Source organism: Ochlerotatus camptorhynchus, unplaced genomic scaffold (genome assembly GCF_037179485.1).
Source record: "Ochlerotatus camptorhynchus isolate MF236.1 unplaced genomic scaffold, CSIRO-AGI_Acam_v1.1 ptg000088l, whole genome shotgun sequence".
Taxonomy (NCBI): domain Eukaryota; kingdom Metazoa; phylum Arthropoda; class Insecta; order Diptera; family Culicidae; genus Ochlerotatus; species Ochlerotatus camptorhynchus.
The window spans coordinates 652,643-680,400 of NW_027040578.1; the positions used below are offsets into that span (position 1 = coordinate 652,643).

General features: G+C 37.6%; 1 protein-coding gene across 2 annotated transcripts; it reads left to right on the top strand.

Moving 5' to 3' along the window:
• Positions 1 to 27,758, top strand: bur (GMP synthase burgundy). 2 transcript variants are annotated; one of them, XM_065218517.1, is made up of 12 exons: positions 1 to 157; positions 12,733 to 12,846; positions 12,912 to 13,098; positions 13,169 to 13,286; positions 13,529 to 13,685; positions 13,758 to 13,901; positions 13,965 to 14,061; positions 17,862 to 18,421; positions 18,490 to 18,661; positions 18,722 to 18,951; positions 19,031 to 19,222; positions 27,477 to 27,758. In XM_065218517.1, exons 2-12 carry the CDS (start codon positions 12,751 to 12,753, stop codon positions 27,576 to 27,578), a joined length of 2,055 nt encoding a protein of 684 aa, XP_065074589.1. In that variant the 5' UTR covers positions 1 to 157; positions 12,733 to 12,750; the 3' UTR covers positions 27,579 to 27,758. The 2 variants fall into 2 exon arrangements, with proteins under 2 accessions (XP_065074589.1, XP_065074588.1); XM_065218516.1 differs by lacking the exon at positions 1 to 157 and adding an exon at positions 6,303 to 6,669.

The following is a 27,758-nucleotide window of genomic DNA, read 5'->3' on the forward strand; positions in this document are numbered from 1 at the left end:
TGAGCGGAAATTGGGTTGAGTGTTGTGCAATTTGGAAACTGCATCCAACGAAAACGTGCCGGAAACTCGGCCTCATCCAAGGCTGAAGAGGCGTTTTGACACGGACCGTTTCCCCCTGGTTATAATATAGTGGATAATACATCGGTTTTGTTTGGAGGTAAATATCGGGTTCTCTTACTTAGGGATGGTGTCCGGCATTCGCAAAACTTGAATTCTTATCCGAGCAAGCATAAGTTGCTAAATTTGAATGGAAATTAATGAATCCATATTTTCGGCATATAAAGAAGCTTCTCATTCGCATGATGCACGAATACAAGTCGGGATAAAACAGGGTCGGATTCCAGCCCATCGTTCCATCAGAGCCACATTTTTAAAGTGAAGGGATAGGACAGTGCTGTGAAGCGAGGATTAGAATTGATGCATGAAAAATGTTAAATTTAATAACAAACTAAAAGATTATTTTAGTTCATATACTATATAATTTATGTAACCAGATTTAAATAAAATGCTCCTTTTACAAAATAAAAGCATTTCAAGATTTCATTCGTATACCTCCCCGTGGAAAATTTTGAAACCATCGTCACTTTCATAGCTCTTCTATTCTCCACGAGTGCCAACTTTGATTTGCCAATACACTGGAGTCGCTTTTTTTACGCGGATTTCGGAATTTGCACTTTTTTACGCCGGTTTCAGAATTTACGCGGTTTATTCACAGTCGCTTTTTACGCGGTTTTTTTTTACACGGTTGCAAAGAGTAGGTCAATCTTATCATTTGAATCAACACCAATGAATGCATACACTTAATGTGCAGCGAGTATTTGCAGCGAGTATTTCTCACTTAATTTTTGCAACGCAAAATCAATTACAGTTTATTACTAGAATCTCATTAAAATCTCATTTTTTTACGTATCTATAACAAGCTTAAACTCTATTCTATCGACTGCTTTAAACAGAACTATGTTTCGTCAAATCTGTGGAAAGTTATTAGCAAATGAGCAGTACGAGAGCAAAACTGTATGCCAAGCATGCAAGGGATCTTCCGGTTGCATATCATTGCTTGCGCATTCCCGAGTTTTTTTTTCGTTCTTTTGTGTCCAAAAAATCATTTTTTTTTTCAAAAGTTTATAACTTTTGATTGAATAAACCAATTTCAAAGATAACGATATAATTAAAAATACTTTTTAGAAAAAAATATAATGATAAAAGATTGGGATTTTGTATTGGAAAACATTGATTGTATATTTTGTAGTTTTTATGGTTTATAGGTAGAAGACGTAATATGTATTTTATATTTTTCCTTGAATATATAGGATTTTTATACAACATATGTGTTTTTTCACTTTTGAGTTATGATTTTTGAAGTTATCTAGTTTTGGGTTTTCGCTCAATACATCTATGCGACTAGACTACCATGCCTCTCCACATAGACTTCTCTGACGTTTGTGAAATGCACAAGCATTAGTGCAGAACTCGGGGTAAATTATAAGTTGTAGTTAGAAACATTTAAATATTCTTATAACAAATGTTCAAAAGGTTGCCTACAAACCTGATTTATAAAACCAGAAAATTTTCGAACTATTGACCAGCAAAACCGGGAAAAAACTTGCAATTTCCAACTGGAAATTCAGTTGCCACCCTGCAGTACCGCATCATGATTTTGTGTGACAAATGTGAACCTGGGTACTCATTTTAGCAACCAATGGTCTTGATACTGATCCACAATTGTAACACAAATTCATAAAATTATGTTGATCCAGTCATACAAAGCTTATATAAACTGTTATAGAACTGTTGCTTGGGATAAGTTTTGAAGCGTTGCATAGTGGACTTTGGCCTATGTAGATATGTATTCCCATATAAACTTGAAATGGTTTGTGCCAAGTCATTTTCTTAATAAAGTAGTTCCAATTTTGGAAGGCTAAGCAGGACCCAATTTCGAACCGTTAAAGCACTGTGGAGCGAAAATTTCAAATTTTGCATCAATCTAATGCACATAGCCGCATATTGTCTTCAGCAAAAAACATTAGCTTGAAAAAATATTATATATGGTAAATGTCGGCTTCGGCACCCATTGACTGTTTCCGGCAAACCAAAATTTAAACGTTAATTTCACTATGTTTTCCCATCAACACACTTCCCTGAATGTATCCAAACGATTCTTTAGCCTTTCAGCTTCAATCTGATTATATTTGTACGACCGAGCAATCCTGTTATGCCAGATTTTTCTTCAAATGAAGCATACGTATTACACAATGGGGCTGATTTCGAGTTGCCGATAATAGAACAGCTGGTTAACACGCAGTTCGAATGGGAAGGTTGCCCAAGAAAAAGAGGCTGCCGACAATAGTCACACTCACCTGAGAAGTTTGGATCGTTGTAAAAACGCTTCCAAACAGTTTTGAAGAATTCTGTCGATTGGAATGTATAGAGAAGCAAGCAGCAGATGAATGTAAACAAACAGACGCGTCATATATGTGCGGGACGCTGAAAAAATGCTAATAGAAGTGCTGATGAGAATACGTAAATTCCCCTAAAAAGTTTATAATTAAAAACTAAATTTAAAGAGGCAAATATCGAAAACGATCCATATCTTCAAAACTATCAGTCATAGAAAATTTGTATTCTCAACAATGTTTCATACTTTGAGTAGTTCTACAACTTTGCTCAAAAAAGTATCGTTCTATCTCTTTAGGGGAAAAAGTAAGTTTTTTTATTTTTTTTTTTCGGAGCCATGATACATTTTTGAAATTGTAGGATTGTGGACGATACTTATGTGAACAATTCTTCTAAAGACACTTTTTTGATTAAGTCAATAGTTTACACACATTCAATTAAGTTTGTGATTTTACCATCTCCGATCACTATGCACTGGGTGTTGGAGCATTTCTGAATTCAACTGAGATCCTGAGGGTTGATAAAAATCCATTTCCATAAATGCTAGACGTTGTTAGTTGCTGCAAAATTTAACTTCCAAATGAGTATGTGTGTTTCTTAATAGATGTTACACCTAATTGTGTTTGACAAAATTTAACCTAGATAGGTGCGTCTGATAGATCCAGCAGTGTCAAAAAAAGCAATCCTTTGCAATGCATTGGAGCGTCTTTGAGGAAATTAAAGAATGGTTAAGAGTTAAGCCGAAGAGGTCGATTTCTTTCTGAATACTTGTAGTTCTTCTTCCGTATTGTGTTCTTAACAGCCTGATTGGCACAGAAAATCAACTAAATTAAAATTTAGAATAATGGTTTTGCTCGGATGGATTTTTTTTCATTGTTTTGAGCAGCACTATTACACTGAGGCAAATGGACGTAAGAATTCCATAAGATCCACTTATGAATTTTAGCCACATGAAATCGGTATGAATTTCATTGATTTGCCTTATGAAAAATAATGTTGACAAAAAAACTATAAAATGGAGCAGACTGGAACCTAACCATGGACGTCAAGATTACAAGGCCCGTGTGTAGACCACTTGTCTTTCAACACTTGGGAAAATGATATGGTTAAAGGCGTATAAAAGCTAACTTGTGATAGATGAAAATCTTTTCTAATTCCTTGTTATGAAATTCATATGTGTCGTTCATAAGTTGAGTCTTATGAAATTCTTAAGTTTATTTGCCTCAGTGTATGATCGAATAATGATTCAAAGATATGTAAATACGCATTGCCTTGTCAGCATAGAGTGGCTTTATTGACTATTATAGGTTTTCATTGTAATACTGGTAAGGTCGGAAAATTCACTTCTCAGTGAAGTTTTAGTATTGAGATGGAATTAACTTACAGAATTTTGGATCAGCGTTTGGTTAAGTGTATTATTCGGAATAATTTTCTTGTGGAGCTGGGTCTAAAAAAGTGTTCAAATGAAAATAAATATAATGGGATTAAAGACGAGTGTTTCACATGTAAAATGTAGCAGAACCGCTAGCGTTGAGCTCGTAAACAGTCAGAAAAGAACTTCTAAGAGTGAGAAAATTACCATGCCAAAAATCTCTTCTCGTATCATGGAGTAAATCGAGGTAAGAAACAGATCATGCGTTTGCAATTAAGTAAGCCTTTTTTTGTAGATTTATATCGAGATGGTTGCAGTTTACTTTACACATCACTATCAATCATGAATTGAACTGATTACCTGGCACTTGCCACCATTAGTGAATTTACAGAAATGCGGTGCCTTCTGAAGTGAAACTAATAGTGATTGCTTATCTCCAACAACAACAAAACAGCTCAACTGATAGAATCATAGTCGAGCTATATGCACGGAGATGAAAATTAAGTACTTTTCCCTCAATTCCCGGGGTCGACCCAATAACCCAAATTTGAATAAATCGCATATAGTAGTTTCCATTTAACACCAGCAAAAAAATACTTACTCTTAAGTAAATTCTACCTAAAATTAAGTTTAAATCACGTAAATTTAAGAATATGCAATTTACTCAAAAGTAGCTTATTGGGCTAAACTATATCGTTGGGTCGAATCTCTCGTTCCTTTTTTAATAACTATAAAGAGTGCAAGTGAGAGGCTGAACTCAATATTAAGTAAAAAGAACTCAAATTTTGGGTAGTATTTTTTCTCCGTGATATGCTGGTTCACTACACACTATTTCTAAACAACCCAAATTTGAGTAGGATCTACTCATATCCGTCAAAAGTAAGGCTATTTACTCAAAAATTTTAGTAAACAAAGTTGGAACTGATAAGATGACAAATGAACAACATCGTTCGGATTGAGGTTAATGTTGTCCATTCGTCATCTTGTCAGTTCTAACTTGGTTTACTCAATTTTGGGTAGCCCTACTTTTGACGGATATGAGTAGATCCTACTCAAATTTGGGTTGTTTAGAATTAGAGTGTAGATCAACCAATTTCAGTTGCTCCTGAAATATACTGCTGTGGTAGATGCAGACGTCTTGTTTACACTATGCGAACTATTTATTAGTGCAGTTTTAATTCTTTAGAACCAGCACAGATGTAAACACCCTGATAGCGGTGGGTAAACAGATCTACTTCATGTAAGCAACGCGACCAAGAAGGATCGTATTCTACCTTCTACCGGCAGGATGCGGCTGTGAAACCACTCGGCTCCGGTGTCATAAACACTCGGCTTCGGTGTTTGCCAACGGTGCAAAAAATTATACACGGGCACCGCTAGCAGTGTCTTGTTCGCTATGTTTGGTGTTTGCTATCGAGCACTGGCACGGAGTGTAAAATTCAATGCTCTTGGTGGTGTGTTTGTAGGCAAAAGTGCTACCCATGCAAAATGGTTCGGTGTTTTTACCATGGTCGCTGGGCTTGTGACATGTGATTTGATGGATCGCATGACGGGTTTATCGGGTTTTATCCAATTTCAGAAACTGATCGTTTCGCTATCTGGATGTGGCCAATGATTTCCTGGACATTAAATATGACCACCTTTGATAGTATATTCTAAATTTCATGTGATTTTATTTATTGCATGCTGGTGTGATAATATTTTGAGCCACCACTCGCATTCCTGGACATATGAATTCCGGCCACATTTCATAACCGTAGGACCGTAGGTAATAAATGTATCTTTATTTGATACTAAAATTGTCAACTATGGTGCGATTGTTAATCTGAAACTTTGGCTTTCAATTTATTGTTTTCTATTCTTTAGTGAAAAAGGGGGAACATTTTCAATTATAGCCTATGACATATTTTCAAACCTTCTGCATCTTGGTTATATGATTAATTGTATAACTTTTGACAAAAAAATCCGAGGCTCACGCAAGTTTGATAATATTCAATTATCAATAATAATATTCAATTAATAAATCAATTTAGTCGAAAATTGTATACAGTGGGAACCTTGATCATGTAACACAATTTTCTTCATTTCAACAAAAAACGGTATATTAGCCATCTATTTATTTATGGGCAATGCAAATACATTTTGCTAGAAGGAAGCATTAAATATATTTAGCCCAAAACTGATTAACTGGCCCAATCACATTTTGTCTTCTAAGGAAGAATGCATAACATTTGAGCATTATTTGACAACAGTAACGACACCGTTTTTTTTATTTTCGTTGGATTATGCATACATTCATGCTTCGCGAAAACACATTTATAGAAGATACAATCCTGTATATATGCACTGCATCGGATGCACCTAGCAGTATGGTTGTGTTGGTCTTTTGAGAAATGTCAACCCTCTATGAAGCAAACATAACAGCAAGCAGGGAGAGAACGAGACAGCAATCAAGATGACATGCAAGGAATGACGGGATGTCGCAGCACTGTGGCCAAGAGGAATGAACGGGACGTGTAGCCACCCAGGGCGAGAAGAGCGCGTGTGAGCGGGCGATTTTGGTGATGAATCGGTGTGGTTTATTTTTTCGCAATTTTGTATGCTAAAATATCGGAAAACGAAGAAATTGGTGCTCATTGTTCCGGACAATACCGGATTCCGGTATTCACAAGTTTCGTTAACTAGTGTAGTTAAGCGTGGAAGAAAATCAGGAAAGGCTACGTAACAAGTATATTCCGACGAAGCGAACTGGGACGAACAACTTTGGGCTGGAGTGGAAGTCTGGTGGCAGTGGCCCCACTAGGACGCACAGGAGGACCAGCATTGACTACCGTAGTGGCGAGGAATCAGTGACACCTGAACGGAGCTCTAGAGTTTGGATGTTCTTGCGTATTTTCTTCCGTGTAAATTTCCATTACTCTAATCCAATCCACCCATATATGTCATCAGTTTGATTTTTTTTTTTCATTGTATAAGAACGCTTCTGGCTTCAGTGCAAAAGTGCAAATTTGATGATTCAAGAAAATGAAACAGTTGCTAGCTTTAATCTAAAACCGATTTTAATCAATTAACGCTTTTTGGAGTGGTATCATGAGAAAACCATATTGCACTAAAATGTAATCGATCAGCTTCAATCAATATTAATATAATTTAAATACTACGAAACTAGTTCGTGAGGGCTAGCAGCAGATTATTTTTTCTTAACTATAGAGGCACTATTTTCAACAAAATGTCACTAGAGTAACTATAAATATGGGTTAATAAAATAATATTAATTTCATAGATCCTGAACACCTCTAGTGATGCATAGGGCCAACGTAAAGATTTCCACCCTGGGCGGCTGTGATAGAAAATTGGTTTCTAAAGCAACATTGCTTAAAATAAGTTGTCCTACAAGCCTGTGGAACAATGTGTCGGTCTATCTCATAATCCTGGGATGCATTATATTTTTTTTAATTTACTAGAGATCTGGCAAATTATTTGTTCTAGTCACTTTAAAAACTAACAACAACTAATTGGTGAAATTTATTTTTTTTATATTTTCCCAACACTGCTGGGGAATGAGTTTCGGAGGAAAGGTTTTCTGGGGAATGTTATAGAACCTGTACATGTGTTGTAAGGGAATTAAAAACCGGATTTATTCCGGATCGATATTCTGTAACTCGATATTTTCAGTGATTTATAATTCGGTAATTTTTAAATGTATCATTGGAAACCGGGAAATAATCGGAAATTTCAAATTTGTTTTTCTGTATCAACTTCTTATAAGTTTGTAAAAAATAAATTTCTGAAATCGCCATGAGCTTTGAGCCATGAAGATTTTAACTTTGTCAAGCGTTACTTTTCCAAATAATTTTATATTAAAAATAATAAAGTGTCATAATTACCTTAGAATTTTGCACAGAATAATCATGGGACTCACAGAAAATACCCTTGGAACTCTTATCGTATCGTGAATTTCTGTTCGGAATTCCATTGAACTTCCCCCAAGAATTTCCCCAAAATCCTCCATAGAATTCCTTTAATATTATTCTGAGAATTCATATCAGTCGCAGATTATCTCAAAATTTTCCTCAGGAATCTTAGTGCCGTATGCTTGATAATGTTTGCACCATTAAACGCTGTGAAAACAAACACAAAAATCTGAAAATTATCGGAGTGAAAAAAAAATGCAACGGGGATATGTTTGGACGAGTTTGAACCTATGTTAATCAACGATAGAATTTCCATTTGCCAGAATTACGGCCTTAACACGTTTCCGGAATGCTCGACAGGTTCTGATAATATATTCCGGATCCATATCTCCAGGTGCGGGTCAATGTTTGTCTGAGGTTTGCTGCACTGGAGTGGCGTTTGGCACATGCCTTGGCCATGACGCGCCACACTGAGTAATCCAAATGGTTAAGATCGCGGTTGGATGGCGGCCACATATCTTTTGACCATGCAACGGAATATGTTCCTTCATTAAACAGCAAAAAAAGGTTATCTTCCATTTAATTCCACTTCATTAATTTTGGTATCCATGACAGATACGTATTTCGACTACAATGTGCAGTCTTCATCAGTTTCATTCCCACTAAAGAACTTATCAAAATCTAACCCCCTTAAGTACTCATCCCATAGGTAAAAAAAAAGTCAAGATCACAGGTATAAAATCTATACAACTCTTTAATAAGGAAAATCCCAAAGCCTTGGTAGCCATCATAATGAAGTAATGAAATTGGGTTGTTAGCGGAATGCTTGAATAAAACAGCAAAAAAGGTTATCTTCCATTTAATTCCACTTGTTGAGTTGTATAGATTTTTCTCCTTTAGTTTACTTAAATCTTTGGTTTTTATTAGTTAGGTAGGTTCCGATTCATCTATTCCCAGGGAAGTTGAGAAATTTTTAAACCCGAAAAATTCCTAGACCGGACCGGGAATCGAACCCAGCCACCTTCAGCATGGTCTTGCTGTGTAGCTCCACCTTTACCGACTGAGCTAAGGGAGGTCCCAGAATGCCGATATACATATGCATTTTGTATGCATTTTAACCCCATCAGGAATGGTGCAGACATTATCCCGCATACGGTATGTGTGGACTACACTAGGCTAGACCTGGGTACAGCGGAGTCGATCGATTTTATTTTGCAAGCCGCAGTTTTCCATGCTTGAAAATTTTGTCAAATTTAATAACTGTTTTGTTCTTTCTCAGTAGATTCCCACCAAAAGCTCTGAGCCAGGATTGTTCGAGCCCCCATGACTCTATCAAAGTATGTTTTACTGCAATTGAAAACTCAGCTGAGTCATAAAAACTATGCTGGTTTTTATACTTTCATAACTGAGCCTGCTGGTTTTTGTTGTTGAGCTTTTTATTAAGAATGTGTTATGAAAAAAGTATGGATAATTTTTATGAGATTAAAACTTGACGATGGAATCTATTTCTTTTGAAACTATCCTCAGAAAACCCTTTAAATTCTCGCCAAAATTTCCTTATAATTATCTCTAAAATTCACTTGATATTCTTCTCACGATCCCCATAGAATTCTCAGAATCATCTGGGGATTCTTCTTGAATTTATTTTCACTACTTCCATGGACTTATTCTAATAATTACCAATTGAATTCAGAACGTTCTTTGGAATTTATCTTATAATTTCGTAGCACATTATCTCAAAGTTATCTTGGAATCCTGGTTAGAACTCACTTAGGATGTTTGCCAGAATATTGTGGAAAGTCTTCTTGGTATTTATCTTGAATTAACAGCAGGGCACAGTGGTCCAGAATGCAGATTTAGGTGGAAGAATATGTTTTGAGCCTAAAATTGAAACTTTAGACTAAAAGTCTCTTTTACATAGTTGTTCCTTATAGTTAGGCCCTTATTTTTATGACAATGCATTCTAGAGTGGTTCTTATTATCATTAAAATCAAAAATCTAACTTTTTGTTTGAAGAAATTAAGATATACGTTATTACTGAGCTAATTTCAAGCAACTTTTTAAAGAAGGACTTTTGTGTATCTCTTAAATTGACCGATTTAGAGCTATTTTCTAGAATTGAGTTAGGGTGTCTCTAAAGAAAACAGTTGTTTTCCTCTAGTTTTCTTATTTCAAATTTCTCAGCAAAGGTGTCTTCAAATAACATTTAGATCCAGGGCTGGCAAATGTCATTTTCAATAAAAGATCTCACGCGATATTTACAGAGATACTTCTGTCACTATCATTGGATGAGAAAACGATAATAGAGATTTTCTTCAAAATCTCATCGAATTTTTTGTCATGACAGGACGTGACAGTGTTGTGATCATCGTAATTACTAGCTCATTTAATGCTATTGAAGATACTTGTATCGAGCAAATCCTAATAATATATTCACTCCACTGATAACATACGGTTGTTTGCTTAAATTCATCTAAATCAGTTAGAAATGTTGATGTTAAATCCGCATAAGAATTATTCTCATGAGTGCTTGATCATTGAAAAATGACAAGAAAGCTAATGATAGGTAGTCTCGTCTCGTGATAGTGAGAGGACCTGTTTTCTCATCGTCACATGATGGTCGTGATATTTACCAGCTCTGTTTAGATCTTTAGAAGGCGCAAATGTTTGCTGCACAGAGCTTGTCGATATCTTTCCCTGATCAAGAGTTATTGACGTTTTTCTACTAAAAATATGCCCTTTTCAAATGTTAATATCTCTGGTTGGAGCAAACAAAAAACATTTTTTACAGCATTTGAAAGGACGTATGTTATTCTCAATAATATCACAAAAATTAGAGGTATGTTATTTTTTAAACTTAGATTTTTGATTTCAGTGATAATAAGAACCACCCTAGAATTCATTGTCATAAAAATGAGGGCCTAACTATAAGGAACAACTTTATAAAAGAGACTTTTAGTTTAAATTTCAAGCTCAAAACATATCTTTCCACCTAAATCTGCATTCTGGACCACTGTGCACGGTTCGTTTTGGTAAACGATAAGCTAAATTGATGTCCTAACGATCATATAACGCGAAGAAACTTGGAATTGAACCCACGGTCTTCTGTTCACTAAGCAAAAACGTTTGCCACTAGGCAAACGAGCTCCTAGAGCTCATAGAGGTGCTGTTATTGCCATGCAGTCATATTAACAAATAAAACGATTGACGAATCTTGTATGTGAATGGGCCTGAGATTAAACTCATGATGTTCTGCTCATTAAGCAAAAACGATCATTCCCACTAAAGAACTTATCAAAATCTAACCTCCTTAAGTACTCATCCATTAGCATTATTAGTGAGGTTCATCTCTACTTTTTTGCTGTTTTATTTAAGCATTCCGCTAACAATCCAATTTCATTACTTCATTATGAGGTTACTAAGCTTTTGGGATTTTCCTTATAAGAGAGTTGTATAGATTTTTTTCCTTTAGTTTACTTAAATCTTTGGTTTCTATTAGTTAGGTAGGTTCCGATTCAACACATTGTAGTTTCATTTTTATACCTGTGATCTTGACTTTTTTACAAATCATATCCTAATGCTACTTACAAATGTCGTAGCCTCAGAATCATGGAAATTTATCTAATACCATTTTTTAAGATTTCTGTTAGTACAACCTACGAAGTATTCAAACCATACAAATATTCCATGACTTAATTCCTCAGTAAGTTCCAAGAGGTCTTGAGTTTAAAAAAAATAATGCAAATTGTTTTCCTAAGTACCTATCTCGATAATATTTTTTTCTGCATATTCTATTCAATCACTCCACATTCCAGGATTACTTATAATTGACTAGCACCTGGACTGAAAGATTCATAATTATTATTTGCAGACCTATAATTGTTGGATGACTGTAAAACGTTTATCAAGGATCAAAACATTGTCAAGATTATATCGTAAGATTTATTTTTGAATAGGGTTACGTTATGTCGGCGTAGTCCCTCACTTCGGCCTAACAAGCAAGTAACTCATTCATTCAAAAATAATACACAATAGTAACGAAAAACTAATGCCACATATCCGTAAACGAATTGTCTATTTTTGAGACAATTATTCATATTTTACCCGGCCACGGCTGAAAGTCTCTTTAATAAATAAATCTAATATAATATTCATATTTTCCGATTTCTTTCACTAATCATGTGTTATTACTTCATGTATGAAGTGAAGAGATGAAAGTATATAGTTGATAGTTCCGTTATAATACGGTAATGTAAAAAAAGTAGAAAGCATGCAAAGGACAATTTTGAAGAAGGTACGAATAGGGTAGAGCATCCCCTTTACCAAACTCATCCGTTGATGAGTTGCTAGTGGTGGCGGAGGGAAAATACCTTCTTGTGGACCCTACCACGATTGCTTTTATTTGTTTTGTTATGTGAAATTCAGATGAACTTTATTAGTATTGATAATGGACGAATGGAAGCTACATAAAAACTATTTTCGGTGCAGAATGTCAGAGTAAAAGTAAGATTTTTGCGCCATCTATTGAGTATCAAACTATCCGATAATATCAATATATAGTCATAATTATTGCGAGAAACTTTGCTGAAGACACCAAGGCTGTGTTATATATGGTAAATTTTCTCTTAAATTTGACAGATGGAAAATTTTCATATTAACTTGCTATTCCACCACACTTATTCCCAACAGACCAGGAATCAATTTTGACAAACACCTTTGAAAGAATCGGATGATCAACAACAGAGGGATTTTCGAACATAATAATTTATTTTCGCAGTGTCAAATTTAAGTGAAAATTCTTCAAATGGAATACAGCCCAAGTCACGGAATGCTTCATGCCCATAGCGCATTTTGCAAGAAGGTACATGACTTACGTCACTCTATCTGTAAAAGTTGAAAGGTCAACTGATCGTAGTTAGTAACCGGCCTTCAGTATTAACATCACTTCCACTATTCACTGTTGCTCAGCCTATCACCATAATCTGCTATCAGTGAAAAACGAATCGATCACATTGCATCTAATAGCACATTTTGATCTCTTTGCTCCCTCAGTGCTGTAACGATCAAGAAATGAATACGCTGAATAAGTCTGCTGGACCGACTGAGAACGGAGGAGTGCACAACGAGCGGTTGGTCATCCTCGACGCCGGGGCACAATATGGAAAGGTAATGCGGAGCTTTACCATTGGGCAATCCAGGACTCGACAATTTAACATATTTTTCCCATCTAGGTTATCGATAGGAAAGTCCGCGAACTGAAAGTTAAATCCGAAATTCTGCCGCTGGATACTCCTGCCCAGAAGCTCAAAGAACAAGGCTTTAAAGCGATTATCATTTCCGGTGGGCCAAACTCCGTGTACGCCGATGATGCGCCGCATTATGATCCGGATATTTTCAAAATAGGATTGCCTATTCTAGGTAAGCAAAAGCTCATATTCTTTTTTTAGTTCTTGACGATAGGTGGGTTATTTGTCATTTTGTATTGCAGGTATTTGCTATGGTATGCATATTATGAACAAGGAGTTCGGTGGCACTGCACACAAGAAGGACATCCGCGAAGATGGCGAACATAGCATCGAAGTGGAAGCATCTTGTCCCCTGTTCAAGTAAGTGTGATTTAGGATTCAGTATACAAATGGGAGGTATAAGAAAAGGATTACTATTTAAGTTAACAGCAATTCTTGATACAAGCCTCCGAAAGTAAACCACAGACACTGGGAACATCTTCCAATACTTTCAGTTTTGGTTTGGAAGCTACACGTTGTGTCACAGATTCATGATGGAATTAACAAAACATTAGAGCAACAACCAGATGAACCTATTATTTATAAATTCTATCTTCTTACAGAGGCCTTACCCAAGTGCAAACGGTACTGTTGACACATGGGGATAGCCTGGACCAGGTTGGTGATAAAGTGAAGGTGTGCGCGTATTCCTCTAACAGGATTGTAGCTGGTATCTATAATGAACAGTTGCGAATCTATGGCGTTCAGTTTCATCCCGAGGTAAAATTCTTGTCATGATTAATGCTCCTGAATATAGTAAATCATCTAGAATATCCTTCGGTGCTTTTATAGGTGGATCTAACGGTTAACGGCAAACAGATGCTGTCGAATTTTCTTTACGACATCTGTGGCTTCTCGCAAAGTTTCACCATCCACAACCGTGAGGAGGAGTGCATCGCTTACATTAGGGAACGTGCTGGAAATAATAAAGTGTTGGTAAGATAAATAAAAAAAACGTCAAATATTACTTTTAACTTATGTAAACGTATTATTTTTCAGATGTTAGTTAGTGGTGGCGTAGATTCGTCGGTTTGCGCAGCCCTTCTTCGAACTGCCTTAAAGCCGGAACAAGTTATTGCTGTTCATATTGATAATGGTAAGCATACTGTAAACTTATTTGAGAAATACTGCTCATAAAAGCATAACTGTCCCATCTTAGCTTGATTTCCTATTCATATAGGGCAGTTATTATACTTTCATGGTAATTCTTGCTGGAATATTTCCTCTGTTTACCTAAGGAAAATCCTTGAATTTCTAGTTCTTTCACTCATGTAGCTTTTCATGTAGGTTAAAGAACTGTACCATTAATGTAGTAGTGCTCATGCTCCATATACCGCTCACTTTTGTAAAAAGTAAGAGGTTGTATCCAAGATTTGACTAAGAATTACGAAAGTTGGTTTTGATGTCATAGATCAATTTTGCTGTGATGCAACTTTACCCCCTCCTATTAAAACTCAGTGCATGCTCAGTACTCGGTATCAATATTCGGCTACTGTGTTAGAGAAACCCCTTTTTTCCTCCGTCTCGAATGAACTAAATTCTCCTCTTGTAGGGGAACAGTTTAAAGAGACGTTAATAGACGTATCCCTTTTTTCCATCACGGAAGCGCCTCGCTTTCTGATGACAAAATTACGCATTTTCGTGCAAAATCGCTCGGAATTTTTGGTTTATTCAATAGGTAATAAAAAAAAATCGAAAAATGATTGAAGGAATTTATTGCTGAAATTTTTCATTCGCGAGATATTTGCGATCAATCACATAAATTCAAGATTTTATTGCTTTTTTCTAGCGCCTTGAGGAAAACCTTACCTTGATTCGAAATGTTTCTGGTTAATTGACAAGGTTGTATGTACCACTTCAATACTGTTACGCATTTGACCACAAACGTTTGGTTGCTGGGTACATTATCAAAGAGCTTTGGGGGTGATGTGGCTGGCAGCAAGGCGAGCGAACGTTCAATGAAAATTGACTCTTAAACAACAATAATTTATGGTGCCGTGCCAGCACCATATTTGACGCGTCCCTAATGATGACGCAGTCGTCTAATTTTTATCGCATCTCGATTTTGACAAGATATTTTTCAAAACTTTGTTACACCATCATCCCTAGAGCACAGGAACTAATATTTGCAGAAGTAACATTTCAAAAACAATGATTGAAAATAGTCGAACATTATTGAGGGCGTCGATTTAGGAACCGCTACGAATATGGTGCCACGGTGGTCCTGAAAATAACCGTTTTGTCGTGATGGTTGAGTAATGCTGAGCTATTATGGTGTTCAACACGGATGAGGCTGTATGTTGTTTAGAACAAGGGTGACGCGCTTGGCATAGATGGCCCAAAGCGGCTCACGACGAGCAACTGAATCCGATCAGTAGCGGTACTTCGTCGGTGAATGGACGCTCATGTGGGCTGCAGCTTGCTGCTTGCGGGCAGTCTTTCGTTGTGTACTGGAGAACAATGTTCAACACCACGCGCTGAAAGCCAGTGCTACGAAATATCATTATCAATACCTACAAAATTCTGAACTTCGCTAGCCTCCTGATATCAGTATCAGTTTGCACAGTTATAATATCAATGTCAGTGCGCAAATGACATTGATATTGTAAAGGGGGCACTGATATTCAAAGTTCTGCCGCATTTGTTTCTTATATACGCCAGCTAAACGGGAACCGATCATTAGAAAACTCATCAGTAATACTAAAACAATGCAACGGTTATACAAAAACGTTGATTTATTGAGATAAAAGTAAGAATTTCAATTTTTCCCTAGTGATATTCATATGTAATTTGAAAGCGTACCGCCTGATATCATGCTTACTACGAATATCAGTGTCGGAAGTGAAATTCAGAGCTAGAACAATATCTTACGTCAACTGACATTGCTGGACACACTGGACAACCACCACACATGGTGATTGAATAAGCACCGTTCGGCGAGACCGAATGGAACTCGATTTTGAAATATGTATTAGGGAAAGCGCATTTTGCAGGCAATCGGTGATAATTTTGATCACCATTGCAACAGTTGTACATTTGTGTAAATTTCAATAGTGACCTATTTTAAATTGATATAGTGTTCATTTTAGCATATTTAAAAAAAAAACCTAATCGATTGGCTTGTTTAGAATTAAAACCCATCCATCCATTGACAGAGTTATAAGGTGAAATTGCAACCCCAATATGTTGCCGAAATACGTAATCCTACGTCAAAAAGGCTATTTTTCGGATTATATGCCATACCCGAGCAAAGCTGAAGATCAAATTGAAATCAAAATTTGCTGTTATGATGTAACTTATTTTGAATACTCTAGTTGATCTCATTTTGGTTGACTTTACGGTTAACACAGCAAAAATGAGAGCAAAATTTTACACTGTTGAAGCAAACGGAAAACTAATCCTGCTTTCAATGAAATCAATTTGATTACTCATTTTGCATTCATAATGTTTAACTGAATACGGGCCTGGCATAAATGGTTAGCATCCATGCTTCTCACGCTGAAAGACTTAAAAGTTGAATAAGTCAAATCTCTCCCCGGGCAAGTCAGGAATGATCTAAAATGTGTTAAACAAAACAAATAAACAAGAATCATTAGTTCAACAACAGATGAACTTAAATTAAATATTAAACAAGACGTTAAGAGCAGAACTAAGTTGCTTTCATTTAAAAAGTTTTGACTGCATAATGAAATCACAATATGATATCAGACTTATGTCGCGACAATTGAAATCAAAATGAGTTTTCATTATGATAGAAACTGCAAACTTTAATATCGATTTGCTTTCATTTTGTTAACCGACTTTGCTCGGGTATCTATACATTTGTATACCGTGTGATACCCGTTCATCTTTCAATCTCCATTCACCACTCATTTTGTCAAAATTTGTTGAAAAAATTCCCAGAATGAGTTCTAAACTTGCATTTAAACAACTTATTCACTCGTTGAAGATGCCTGCTGATCATATTTATCCACTGTTTAATTTCACTGTTTATTGACGAAAAAATACATTTATTTACATTCATATGAGCGATGAATGGAGACCCAACAATGATCAAGGGTTCCCTTCACCGCTCACTCAAAAAATAAAGTTAAAATAAACATTACTACCAATATCTCTAATATCTAATAGCTTAATAACTTACAAGCCATATAATGCGTTACATGACACCTGTCGGTAAACTATGGACTATCATCGCTTTTCGACTTGATCAAGTTTAATAACCTCACGTGCATCCACGGGATGAATGAGAATCTCCTTTCAACTACAGGATCATACAACAGTCCAACAGGAGGATGCCCTAATAAGTGGGTAGAAGAGCCCGCCCTTTATTCACGAAATGTTAAGACAGCGAGATGGCATTTCCACTCTCTCCATCCATTTCACTACAAACGGGTGCCCTGGGACCCTCCTGTACCCAGCATTAAACGTTTCATATAATAATGGAATGAATGTTAAGAGAAAACTAAAGAAAAGTACTCACCCGCTATATTGCAAAGGAATCTATGACATCAGGATGATTTCTAAGAGGCGTTAAAAACAGCTATCTCGCCGTTCCTTTGTCACACAGCAGCGTTAAATGTCCAGAAAAGATAGACAATTCAAAAAGTAAATATTTCCCGAGATAACTCCCTGCTTTGGTCTTGTTTAGGATTAATTTAACTGTTTTTGGGCTCTCCCAGCCCATGTGGACAGGTTTTGGGCGTGAACGATCATGCCTACATTTTTTTAGAATTTGTATGGACCATGAATTTGCCCCTCCCCCTAAAGTGTCCTCGACAACCATATCAAATATCAGTTCATCTTGTGTCAATATCAATGTCGCAGTTTTTCAGCAAGAGTTATTATAATTGCTCTGCGATTAACCAACTTAGCTAACCATATCCCGTATCGTAGGTTTTATGCGTAAAAACGAAAGCTCTGCAGTAGAGAAATCGCTCCGTGAGCTTGGAGTTGACCTGCTGGTGAAGGACGCGTTGTATCAATTCACCAGAGGCAGCACTACAATAAAGGTTCCCGGCTCGCTCTACAACCAGGACACGCCAATGTTGTGTCAAACGACCAGCCCCGAAGACAAGCGTAAAATCATCGGTGACGTGTTTGTCAAAGTATCGAACGAAATCATCAAAGATTTGAACCTGAATGCGGAAGAAGTATTCCTAGCGCAGGGTACACTTCGGCCAGATCTTATCGAATCGGCCTCCTCGTTGGTCAGTGCAAAGGCGGACACAATCAAAACTCATCACAACGATACGGAATTGATTCGGCAGCTGCGCGAGGCTGGACGAGTGATTGAACCACTCCAGGACTTCCACAAGGACGAAGTACGGCTGCTTGGGTATGAACTGGGACTTCCAGCACATGTAGTTGAACGACATCCGTTCCCCGGTCCTGGTTTGGCCATTCGGGTGCTTTGCGCGGAAGAGGCTTACATGAAGGATTATTCAGAAACACAGGTTAGTTAACATGTCAAAGCTGTTGACATTAAAATACTGATTAAACTATTTTCCTATTATCTTGACAGGTCATAGCTAAAGTTATAGTGGACTACAAGAAAAAATTGGAACAGAATCATGCTCTGCTGAATCGTGTATCCGGAACGACGTCGAAGGAGGAACAGGAGGAGCTTTGCCGCATTTCCAGTAGCATTAAGCTAAATGCTACTCTACTGCCAATTCGAAGCGTTGGAGTTCAAGGTACTTAGTGTTGTGTTTGCTACTCTACCAATATTTTTAGCTAACCAATACCCCACCTAGGTGACAAACGCTCGTACAACTACGCGGTGGGTCTCAGCAGCAAGGATCAACCCAACTGGCAGGACATGATGTTCTTAGCCAAATTGATCCCCCGAATCTTGCATAATGTGAACCGAGTGTGCTACATCTTTGGCGACGCTGTAAAGTATCCGGTGCAGGATATCACTCACACCCTACTGACACAGAATGTGATAGCGCAGATTCGACAAGCAGACAGTATCGCCAACAGGGTATGAATTCGAATCCAACAGATGGATACCCAAACATACGCTCACTATCAACGTAATTCGTATTATTTTGCCATTACAGATCCTGCTGGAGAACGAGTGCATGCGGAAAATCTCGCAAATGCCAGTCGTTCTGATACCGGTGCACTTCGATCGGGATCCAGCGCCAAAGACGCCATCCTGCCAGCGGTCAGTCGTGCTAAGACCGTTCATCACCAACGACTTCATGACTGGACTGCCAGCCGTGCCCGGAACGGACCGATTGCCAATGCAAGTAAGTTTCTGTGCTGGGATGCGGAGGGTGCGTAATGCCTATGCTCAGTCTACATAGTTAAAACATGTTACAATAATTGTCGACACGAAAAAGTTAATCAAGATAATGTTATAACTCTGCAGTCTGAACAATCCTTAAGTTCAGTAGGAGAATATATGTTTATATATAAGAGAAATACGGTTGGGTTAACTACCCCATTTTCGGCCTATTAGGCACAACCCGCACTTAGTCTTTATTAATCAAGCACAGTTTAGTACCAAACGGAATGTTATTATTACTGATGGCTTCCAAATTTATTTACCTTTCCGTATGTACCTACCGTAAGATTTGATAAAGAGAAACCAATCGTTGAGTCAAAAGTCTAACACTACTTCTTGACGCCAAACTCGGCCTACGGATTCTAAACTCGGCCTAACGCATTGAAACGCCAATGAACTTACTTCGGCCTATCGGATGAAGATAAAAATTGATTCGGTTGGAGCGCTTCTTTTGATTTTGGGAATAATGGGTGTAAACCTTCATATCGCGCGTTTTGATCGACTGCGTTCCGTAGCTTAATAACAAAAGTATCATATCAAACGCATAAGTGACTTGTTAACTCTGAAATCATGGATTTATTTGAAGTTTTCTGCTCGATAGGCCCATAATGGCCGATTAGGCCGAAGTAGTTCTCTACCCTACCTATATATGTGACATTCTTCATGCTCTTCGTCTGATTGTGGATGTTCGACAAGTGCAACTCTAGACGAATAACAAAAAAATCAAACGTTTTCATTGTTTTATGCCAAACGGGTCTACCCCATTTGGTATACAGCCGTTTGACATAAAGTCATTTAGCATAAGGTAATTTGGTATAACTTTTTTTAAACCAAGGGCCGTTTGGCATAATGGTCATTTGGCATATAATTCACAGGAAAAAATAAAAAAATATAGGTCATTTGGCATTATGGTCATTTGTTATAAAATACACAGAAAAACAAGTATATAAAAAAATTGGCCTTTAATTTAGCACAATCGGTAGATTTTCATACAAACTACCCAACTTTGGCATGTTGCAACTATGTTTTGTTAGCGGCGCCGGTGGTGTAGTGGTAAGCGTGATTACCTCTCACCCCAGCAGGCCTGGGTTCAATCCCAGTCGGCGCCGCTGGGATGTTCTGAGGCATAACATCTCTGATCACGCCTTCCTTCGGAAGGGAAGTAAAGCCGTTGGTCCCCGGTTCATGAGTTGATGGGTCGATAGGTAGGTAGGGTCCAGGTGTGGGAGCTGCCTCTCTGGCGTCGGTAGCATTGGTGCTCAGCACGGAAAACAAGATCGACGGAAAACAAATCAAAGGAAAAAAAAAATTAAAGGGTTGTGTCCTAGACATGACCGCAGTATGACGTAGAACCACACAAAATTGATGTTTTTCATGCATTTTTGACTATTATACTTTATCTTAAAATTTTCGAGTATTTCAATGTTTCGGTTATGGTTAACTCAAAACAATTTACACATTTATCTTGACAAATATCCATGTGAAATTCCACATGAATTTTATTTAACCACATATCAACAGAATCCACTCAGAAGTACGCATGAAATTTATACGCAAATGAATAGTATGTGTGGTCACGCATGGTTTTTATATGTACCGTAAAACGGGGTATCTTTGATAATACGGGTAACTTAGATAATATAATTTAGAGATTAAATTTACTCGCTACGCTTTTTTTCCAAATTAGAAACATTGGTTCCATATTATAGCTTAGGGTATTTCCGTTGATATCATATATAGTTTTTATAAAGTATGTCTTACATATTTTACAAACATATTAAAAAACAATTTGCGTGTTTTTCGCCTGTTTGAAAAACCACTCTAACCATCACTTATGAAATGTATTTCAAATATAGCCATCACAAATTCACTGTTGTATTCTTATTGCTTATGATGTTTTCTGATTATATACTCATTCAAAGTTTCATATTTAAAGAACTAAATTTTTTGAGTTTCAGCCATTTTTTTCTACATTTATCGAGCATTATCAAAGTAACCCCAAATCAAAAAACTGAAGTTCGGTCACAAAGCTAAAAAAAAATAGTGCGAATGCTTTAAGTTCCGTTAAACATATTACTAAGGAATTAACTCTTGGATCCTCAGTACTTGTTTTAAAAATATAAAATTTGAAAATCATTCATTGCTGTAAAAATTATTTGGAATATACTTTAAACAACTATCAATGTTACCCCGTTTTACGGTACATATATTAAGTATGTGGCCGACACATACACACATAGAAATTATCGCCGACTTCGGTAATTTTTACCAGTATCTGAACAGCTGAACTTTTCGGTAAAATTTATGCAATTCAATTCAATTGCTTTTGCTTTTTTTTGTTAGGAGAAGTTGTTGAGGTGGGGGGGGGGGAGATTGTTGTGAAGGGGGGGAGGGGGAGAGGAATTTTTTTGAGGGGGGGGGAGGTAGGAAAGGTTATTGATGCATGGGGGGGGGTAGGAGAGGTTGTTGATGGGGGGGATTGTTGTGAAGGGGGGAGGGGGAGGGGTTAATGTGAAAGGCGGAGGGGGTTTACATATATCACTTTTCCTCATTGTGGTCACGCCGCGATCCACCTTTAGCCGCTGATTTGGTCCTGCTTACTGCAGGACAAAGTGCCACGCCGTCCGAAGCGACAATGAGCAAAAGCATGACAGCAGCGCTGTTTTATATCTTTTCCGGTTCAGAACCTGATAGGATTTCCCGCAGTTTTTTATGAATGGGGCGGAGCAGAAAGTTTCTTTTGTGCAGAATATGTAAATAAGGATGGACTTTGGATGTTAATATAAGTGCATATATAGAGGTACCAGATATGTTTTACAGTCAGTTGTTGGTAATGCATCGAGTGTATGTCTCCTATTAAGCAACATTTTTTTTGATAATGTTGGCTCTGCATGTAAAAAATAAATGGTTCATACATTATAAGGGTTTGCATAAAATTTATTTCCCGAAAAATAAAAGATCGGCATAGTCCATGTCTTTCTCGGGTTATTGTTAAGGGGAGGGGGAGGGGATTGTTAAGCGGGACGGGGTTTTACATGCACGTTTTTTCAAGTCTCATTCCTCATTGTGGTGGACACGCCGTGATCCACCTTTAGCCGCTGACCTAGTCCTGCTTGATGCAGGACCTAGTGCCACGCCGTCCGAAGCGGTAATGAGCAGAGGCATGAGAGCACCGCTGATTTATATCTTTTCAGGTTCAAGCAGAATGATGTGCAACCAAGTGGTATTGGTTTATGATGACTGGGTTTGGGAAAAAGGCTTATTTCATGAAATCAGTGATAAAATTATCATTTGTACATTTTCAAAAGTTTAATTACAGAAAAATTGGAAACATATTTATTTCAACAGGTTCGTAATGTAATATCCTATCGATTGGCGTATTTGGATTTTAATTTCATCTATAAATGACAAAGTTACAAGCGTTCAAAACCTAAAACTCCTTTACCGCACATATTTTTTGATTTGCACCGCAGTATAGTAGACAAAGACGTAGTTCTACGTCAAAAAAAAAAAACTATGTTTTGTTATGATCAATTGAGCTGAAATTTCGACACAGAACTACAAATATGCTGAATTTGGGGTGTACGCAATATCAAATTATTGGAAGCGCTTGCCGGAAATTGACGGGCTGGTTGAAAATGGCCAACTAATTAACACATTTATAATTCGAAATTTCCGAAGCGTTATAGTTTTAAAATGTTCAACCATATTGCCAATAAACGACGGCACGCTTAAGAAAGTTATTTTAGCCTATGAGTTCATCTACCGTTCTGCGCTCTGTCTTGCTGCCATCTGGTCATTTGCTCCGTTCTCAAAAAAATTCGTATTTTTCTATAGCATGCGCTGTCACTGCATCCGAGATGATTCAGTATGCGCTTACTACTCGTATGGTAATGAGCCTGATCGTGTACTGTTCACCATCACTTGATTCCGCTTGGTTTCCAGTGCTGCAACCCAAGCTGGACATTCGACGAAGGTACGGTAGCCAGAAGATGCCTCTTGTTACTGACTGCTAGATCCAGAGTTATTTGCTATGACTTCAGGGGTCACATTGCGAATCTCGGAACGAAAGACTTTTTGCACGAACGCTTGTATGAAAAAGTTTTTCGTTTCGAGATGCGCAATGTGGTCCCAGCTACCGCTGTGATGACCCTAGCTGCCTGCTCCTCCATAGTCGACGTGGCTGTTGATGTTCAGTCGGTCGTCGTTCATAATTCCCAGGTATTTCAGCACGCGCTTCATGTGGTGGGCTATCTGCAGCTTCGCTCCTTGTCCTAAAAAACGGCTGAAATGGGCCCTAGGTATTGAAGAACATCATGTGCGACATAATCACCTATATTCTCGATTTCGTTCGAACCGTATTTTCCATACAAGGAAATACGGTTCGAACAAAAACAAGAATATGGGTGAATTGTCTGAACAGATATGTAATAACATCCAAAAGCGATGCGTGATGATGCGTCACAGTTTTTGACGCATATCCCTCAGTCCTTAAGGTTTTCTAGGTATGCATTGATGTCCTACAATAGGCTCTATCCTAATCCCAACCGGGCCAATTCTGTAGGTTCTTCTTCTACCTGGATTTAACGGTCGTCTACGCCTACTCTCAACAGTATTTCCACATTTTTTAGGTGGAGTGCTGATTGTGATTTAAAACACACTGAAATGTTAAGTTGTTTCCATGGCTAACTGTAATGAACTAGAACAAATCGCAGTTTGCATAAAGTCGCAACGTCGTTCACTTTACGTAGTTGCTATCTATATGCCACCTATTTAATTCGAGTACCGAGTTATATACTGTTCATGCAAGTGCAGTACAACTTGTTGCAGATCGTCTATAGGAGTCTGACATAATCTTGCCAGTTGGCGATTTCAATCTTCCTAATTTGCGATGGCATCTTGAAGAGGACTTTAATGGACTCATTCCTTCGAATGTCTCTGATACTAAGCTGAACTTTTTTACAGAATCAATGTTTGTCAACGGCATGAGGCACATTAATAGTTTCGTCAACATAAATGGCAGACTGCTGGACCTTGTATTTACCAATCTACCGGAATATCTTGACCTGCATGCACCATCTTCTCGTCAACAGCCTATTTATAGCCAGACATTTTACTACTTGACGAGAGTGACGCACCAACACTACTTGAAGATCATGATCAATGTTTCAAATTTGAAAATTTGGCATATGACTTTGACTAAAGAGCCTGAATGTATAAAGATACGACATCTTATCCATTTGACAGGTCTTCTGCTCGATTGGAATAACTTTTTCTATGACTTTGACAGATAATCGATTGTTCCAATTTTAACAAGTCGTCTCTTTATAAATGCAGGTTCTTTAACTTTGACTTGTTGAACTCTATTGTTGTGGACATTAAGTGGGAACGATTATCGAATAATGGTACGGTAGATCAGATGCTATAGCTTTTTACGAATCTCTCTCTGAAGTTATGAACCGTCATGTACCTCGAAAAAGACAAACATCGATTTCAGTTTTCAACAAACCTTTGTGGACTCCTGAGCTACGTAAGATGTGCAATCTATATTTCCTTACAAAAAATAAGTCCGACTTAGCTAGACTCGGCTTTACTTCCCTTCCGAAGGAAGACGTGACCAGAGATTTTTATGCCTCATAAAAATCCCACCGACCTCGGCTGGGATTGAACCCAGACTCACTGGGGTGAGAAAGCAGTCACGTTTACCACTACACCATCGGCGCCGGCCCAAACTTTCTTTTGCCGATGATCTAGAAATTTTCCGTTTTATTGTTTCTCTCGCTGACTGTGTCGCAGTCAGGCTTGGAAAATCATTTACAATAATTTCGTGCATTCATTTACATTCATTTGCCTCTAACTTTTTTCCTGAACAGCATTCCGCAAATTGGTGTATCAAGCTTTTGTATGTTTTGTTATTAGCTACAACTTTTGTTAACAAGTCAAATTCGTATCTCTTATGCACGACGAACCAGAGCGAACAGAAGCCACTACTGTTTTTCAGTGAATGTATTTTACATTCACTGCAAAACAGTAACCAGTTCTGCCCGCTCTAGTTCGTGATGCATAAGAGATACAGATTTTATGTATAACCAAAAGTTGTAGCTAATAACAAAACCTACAATGTATGAAATGAATGCAAATGATTTTGCCTGGTCGCAGTACATGAAAATATAAATCGTGTGATAGTCTGGTGCGGTGACAACGACATGCGCGTAAACAGCTAAAAGTGCATATTCTTCACCCGCTGCAACAACATTATTCACCATCAATACTACATGGGGCCAGATTCTTTAGAAAGTGCAAATTTAATCTGTGATCTATGTGTTAAATCGATTCGAAGCAAAGGTTTAACCTCGGGTTTAACGAACACATAAGCATCGTAACTGCTAAAGTATATACTGTGCTTGGTTTTATTCGTCGTGATGCTTTTGGTTTCACCGATGTTTTTTGTCTCAAGACGCTATTCTGCTCGCTGGTTCGCAGCATCTTAGAATTGCTTCCTCGGTTTGGTCTCCATTTTACGTTACGCATATCCTTGCGATTGAATGGATTCAGAAAAGTTGTATAAGGTTTGCCTTGCGTCCGTTCCCGTGAAATGATCCAGTCAATCTTCCTAGTTATCTCGACCGATGCAAGCTGAGTGATTTGGAATCCCTATCTGCTACCAGGTGCCACAAATTGCAACGACTGCTTATCTTCGACCTCATAACAGGCAACGTGGACTGTCCCGAACTTCTGGAACTGATTCCGTGGAATACTTATCCTCGACGATTCCGTAATTACCCTTTACTGGCTATTCCATTTCACTGAAAGAACTTTGGATTCAATGATTGTTTTAATTGTTAATTGTTAATAATGTTTTTAATGAATTTGACTTTATGATTACCAAAAATGTGCTAGAATAAATAAATATATTAATTGAGAGCTTTCTTTGCCAACCAATGTATGGAATTGTGTATTATATGACAATTACAACGTATTGCTCAGTGAATTTGATTACATTTCCAACCCGAGAGATGTTCTAGATCGGACCGGGAGTCGAACTCCGGGTTGATAATAACGTGCCTTAACTGAAGGCTAAAAAAACCCTAATAGGTATGCAGTATGAGGTCCTATATGAATTAAGGTTCCAATAGAACAGTTTCTGTGTGCCTGATTGAAGCGATTTGGATGGGGAGAGTAGAATTGCCAACTCCCTATTGCTAACATTTCGTGAATTGAAGGTGGGCTCTTCTCCCCACTCATTGCGACATCCCCTCGTATGATGGCTTGTTCTGTATCGGGTTGGCACATTTTTATCATTAGCAGGAGATTTTTCTCGCTCCCATGGATCACGCGTAAGTGTCTCTGCTTATGGGTATACCCTCCGTTGTTGGCCCTTCATGCAATGGTAAATTGAATACAACCAAATATCGTACTTGATCAAGTCATACGAGGTGAACAGTCCACTGTCTAATGGCTGTGCCCTTATTAGCGAATTCGTTTATCATTCAGTTCCAACCTGGATCGGATATCAAGATGGGTCTGCTTGTTTTTTGATAAATGTCAGTTTTATCGTTTTTTTTTAAACCCAGCTCACGTTGAGGTTCGCACTGACAAAAAGTTCGGTTTCGCACCCGATAATAAACAAATTCGCTATATGACTCGACCTTCTCCGATTTGCATGAATCTTTGCCTAATTATGTGTTATGGGCAATCATTCATATTTTTTCAAAAAATCGGCAATGTTGTAATTTTCTTCAAAATGACGTCTGACATTTTTCAGCTCTAAAACCACACTTCTGATCTAAATGACGTCTGAGACATAGTTTTTTAGAGAAGTAAAGTAATTCTGGAAAAATATACATGTTTTTTTTTTGTAATTTGCAGTAAAAATTCAAAAAAGTGTTAGCTGAAATATTTCAAAAAGTATACTTTTTTAATTAAAAACTGCAAACCAGAAGTTACGTTTTCGTGCTACAATTTACTGAAAATTAATAAAGACGCAATTTAAATAAAAATAAAACATAAAAAATCGACGATTTTTTGTAAAAATGTGTATGATTGTCCATAACAACCAAGTTTAAAGCTAATCGGAGAAGGTCGAGTTTTTCCGATTCGTCCTTTAGCGTGGAACTGCTCAATAGCTATAGGAATTAAGTTGGACGCTACGTTCTTAACGATTATTACTGTTACCGCCAATTAATTCATTCAATTCCCTTGTTTCCTCCTTCCAGGTTCTGCAAAAAATGGTCGACGAAATCAGCAGCCTAAGTGGCATTTCGCGAGTTCTACTGGATCTGACTTCGAAGCCACCGGGCACGACCGAGTGGGAATGATTTCCCCAAACAGTGACACGACGTTTACTGCAGCCACTACCACCACCATCCATATTTGCATCATTAGCATCATGAAGAGCATCGTCACCCCGCTGTCGTCGTTATCGTCACCCTGCTGTGGCTGCTGGATCCAATTGAGCCATCGCTGCCCGCTATTGTAGTGGTATCATCTTAAAGAAA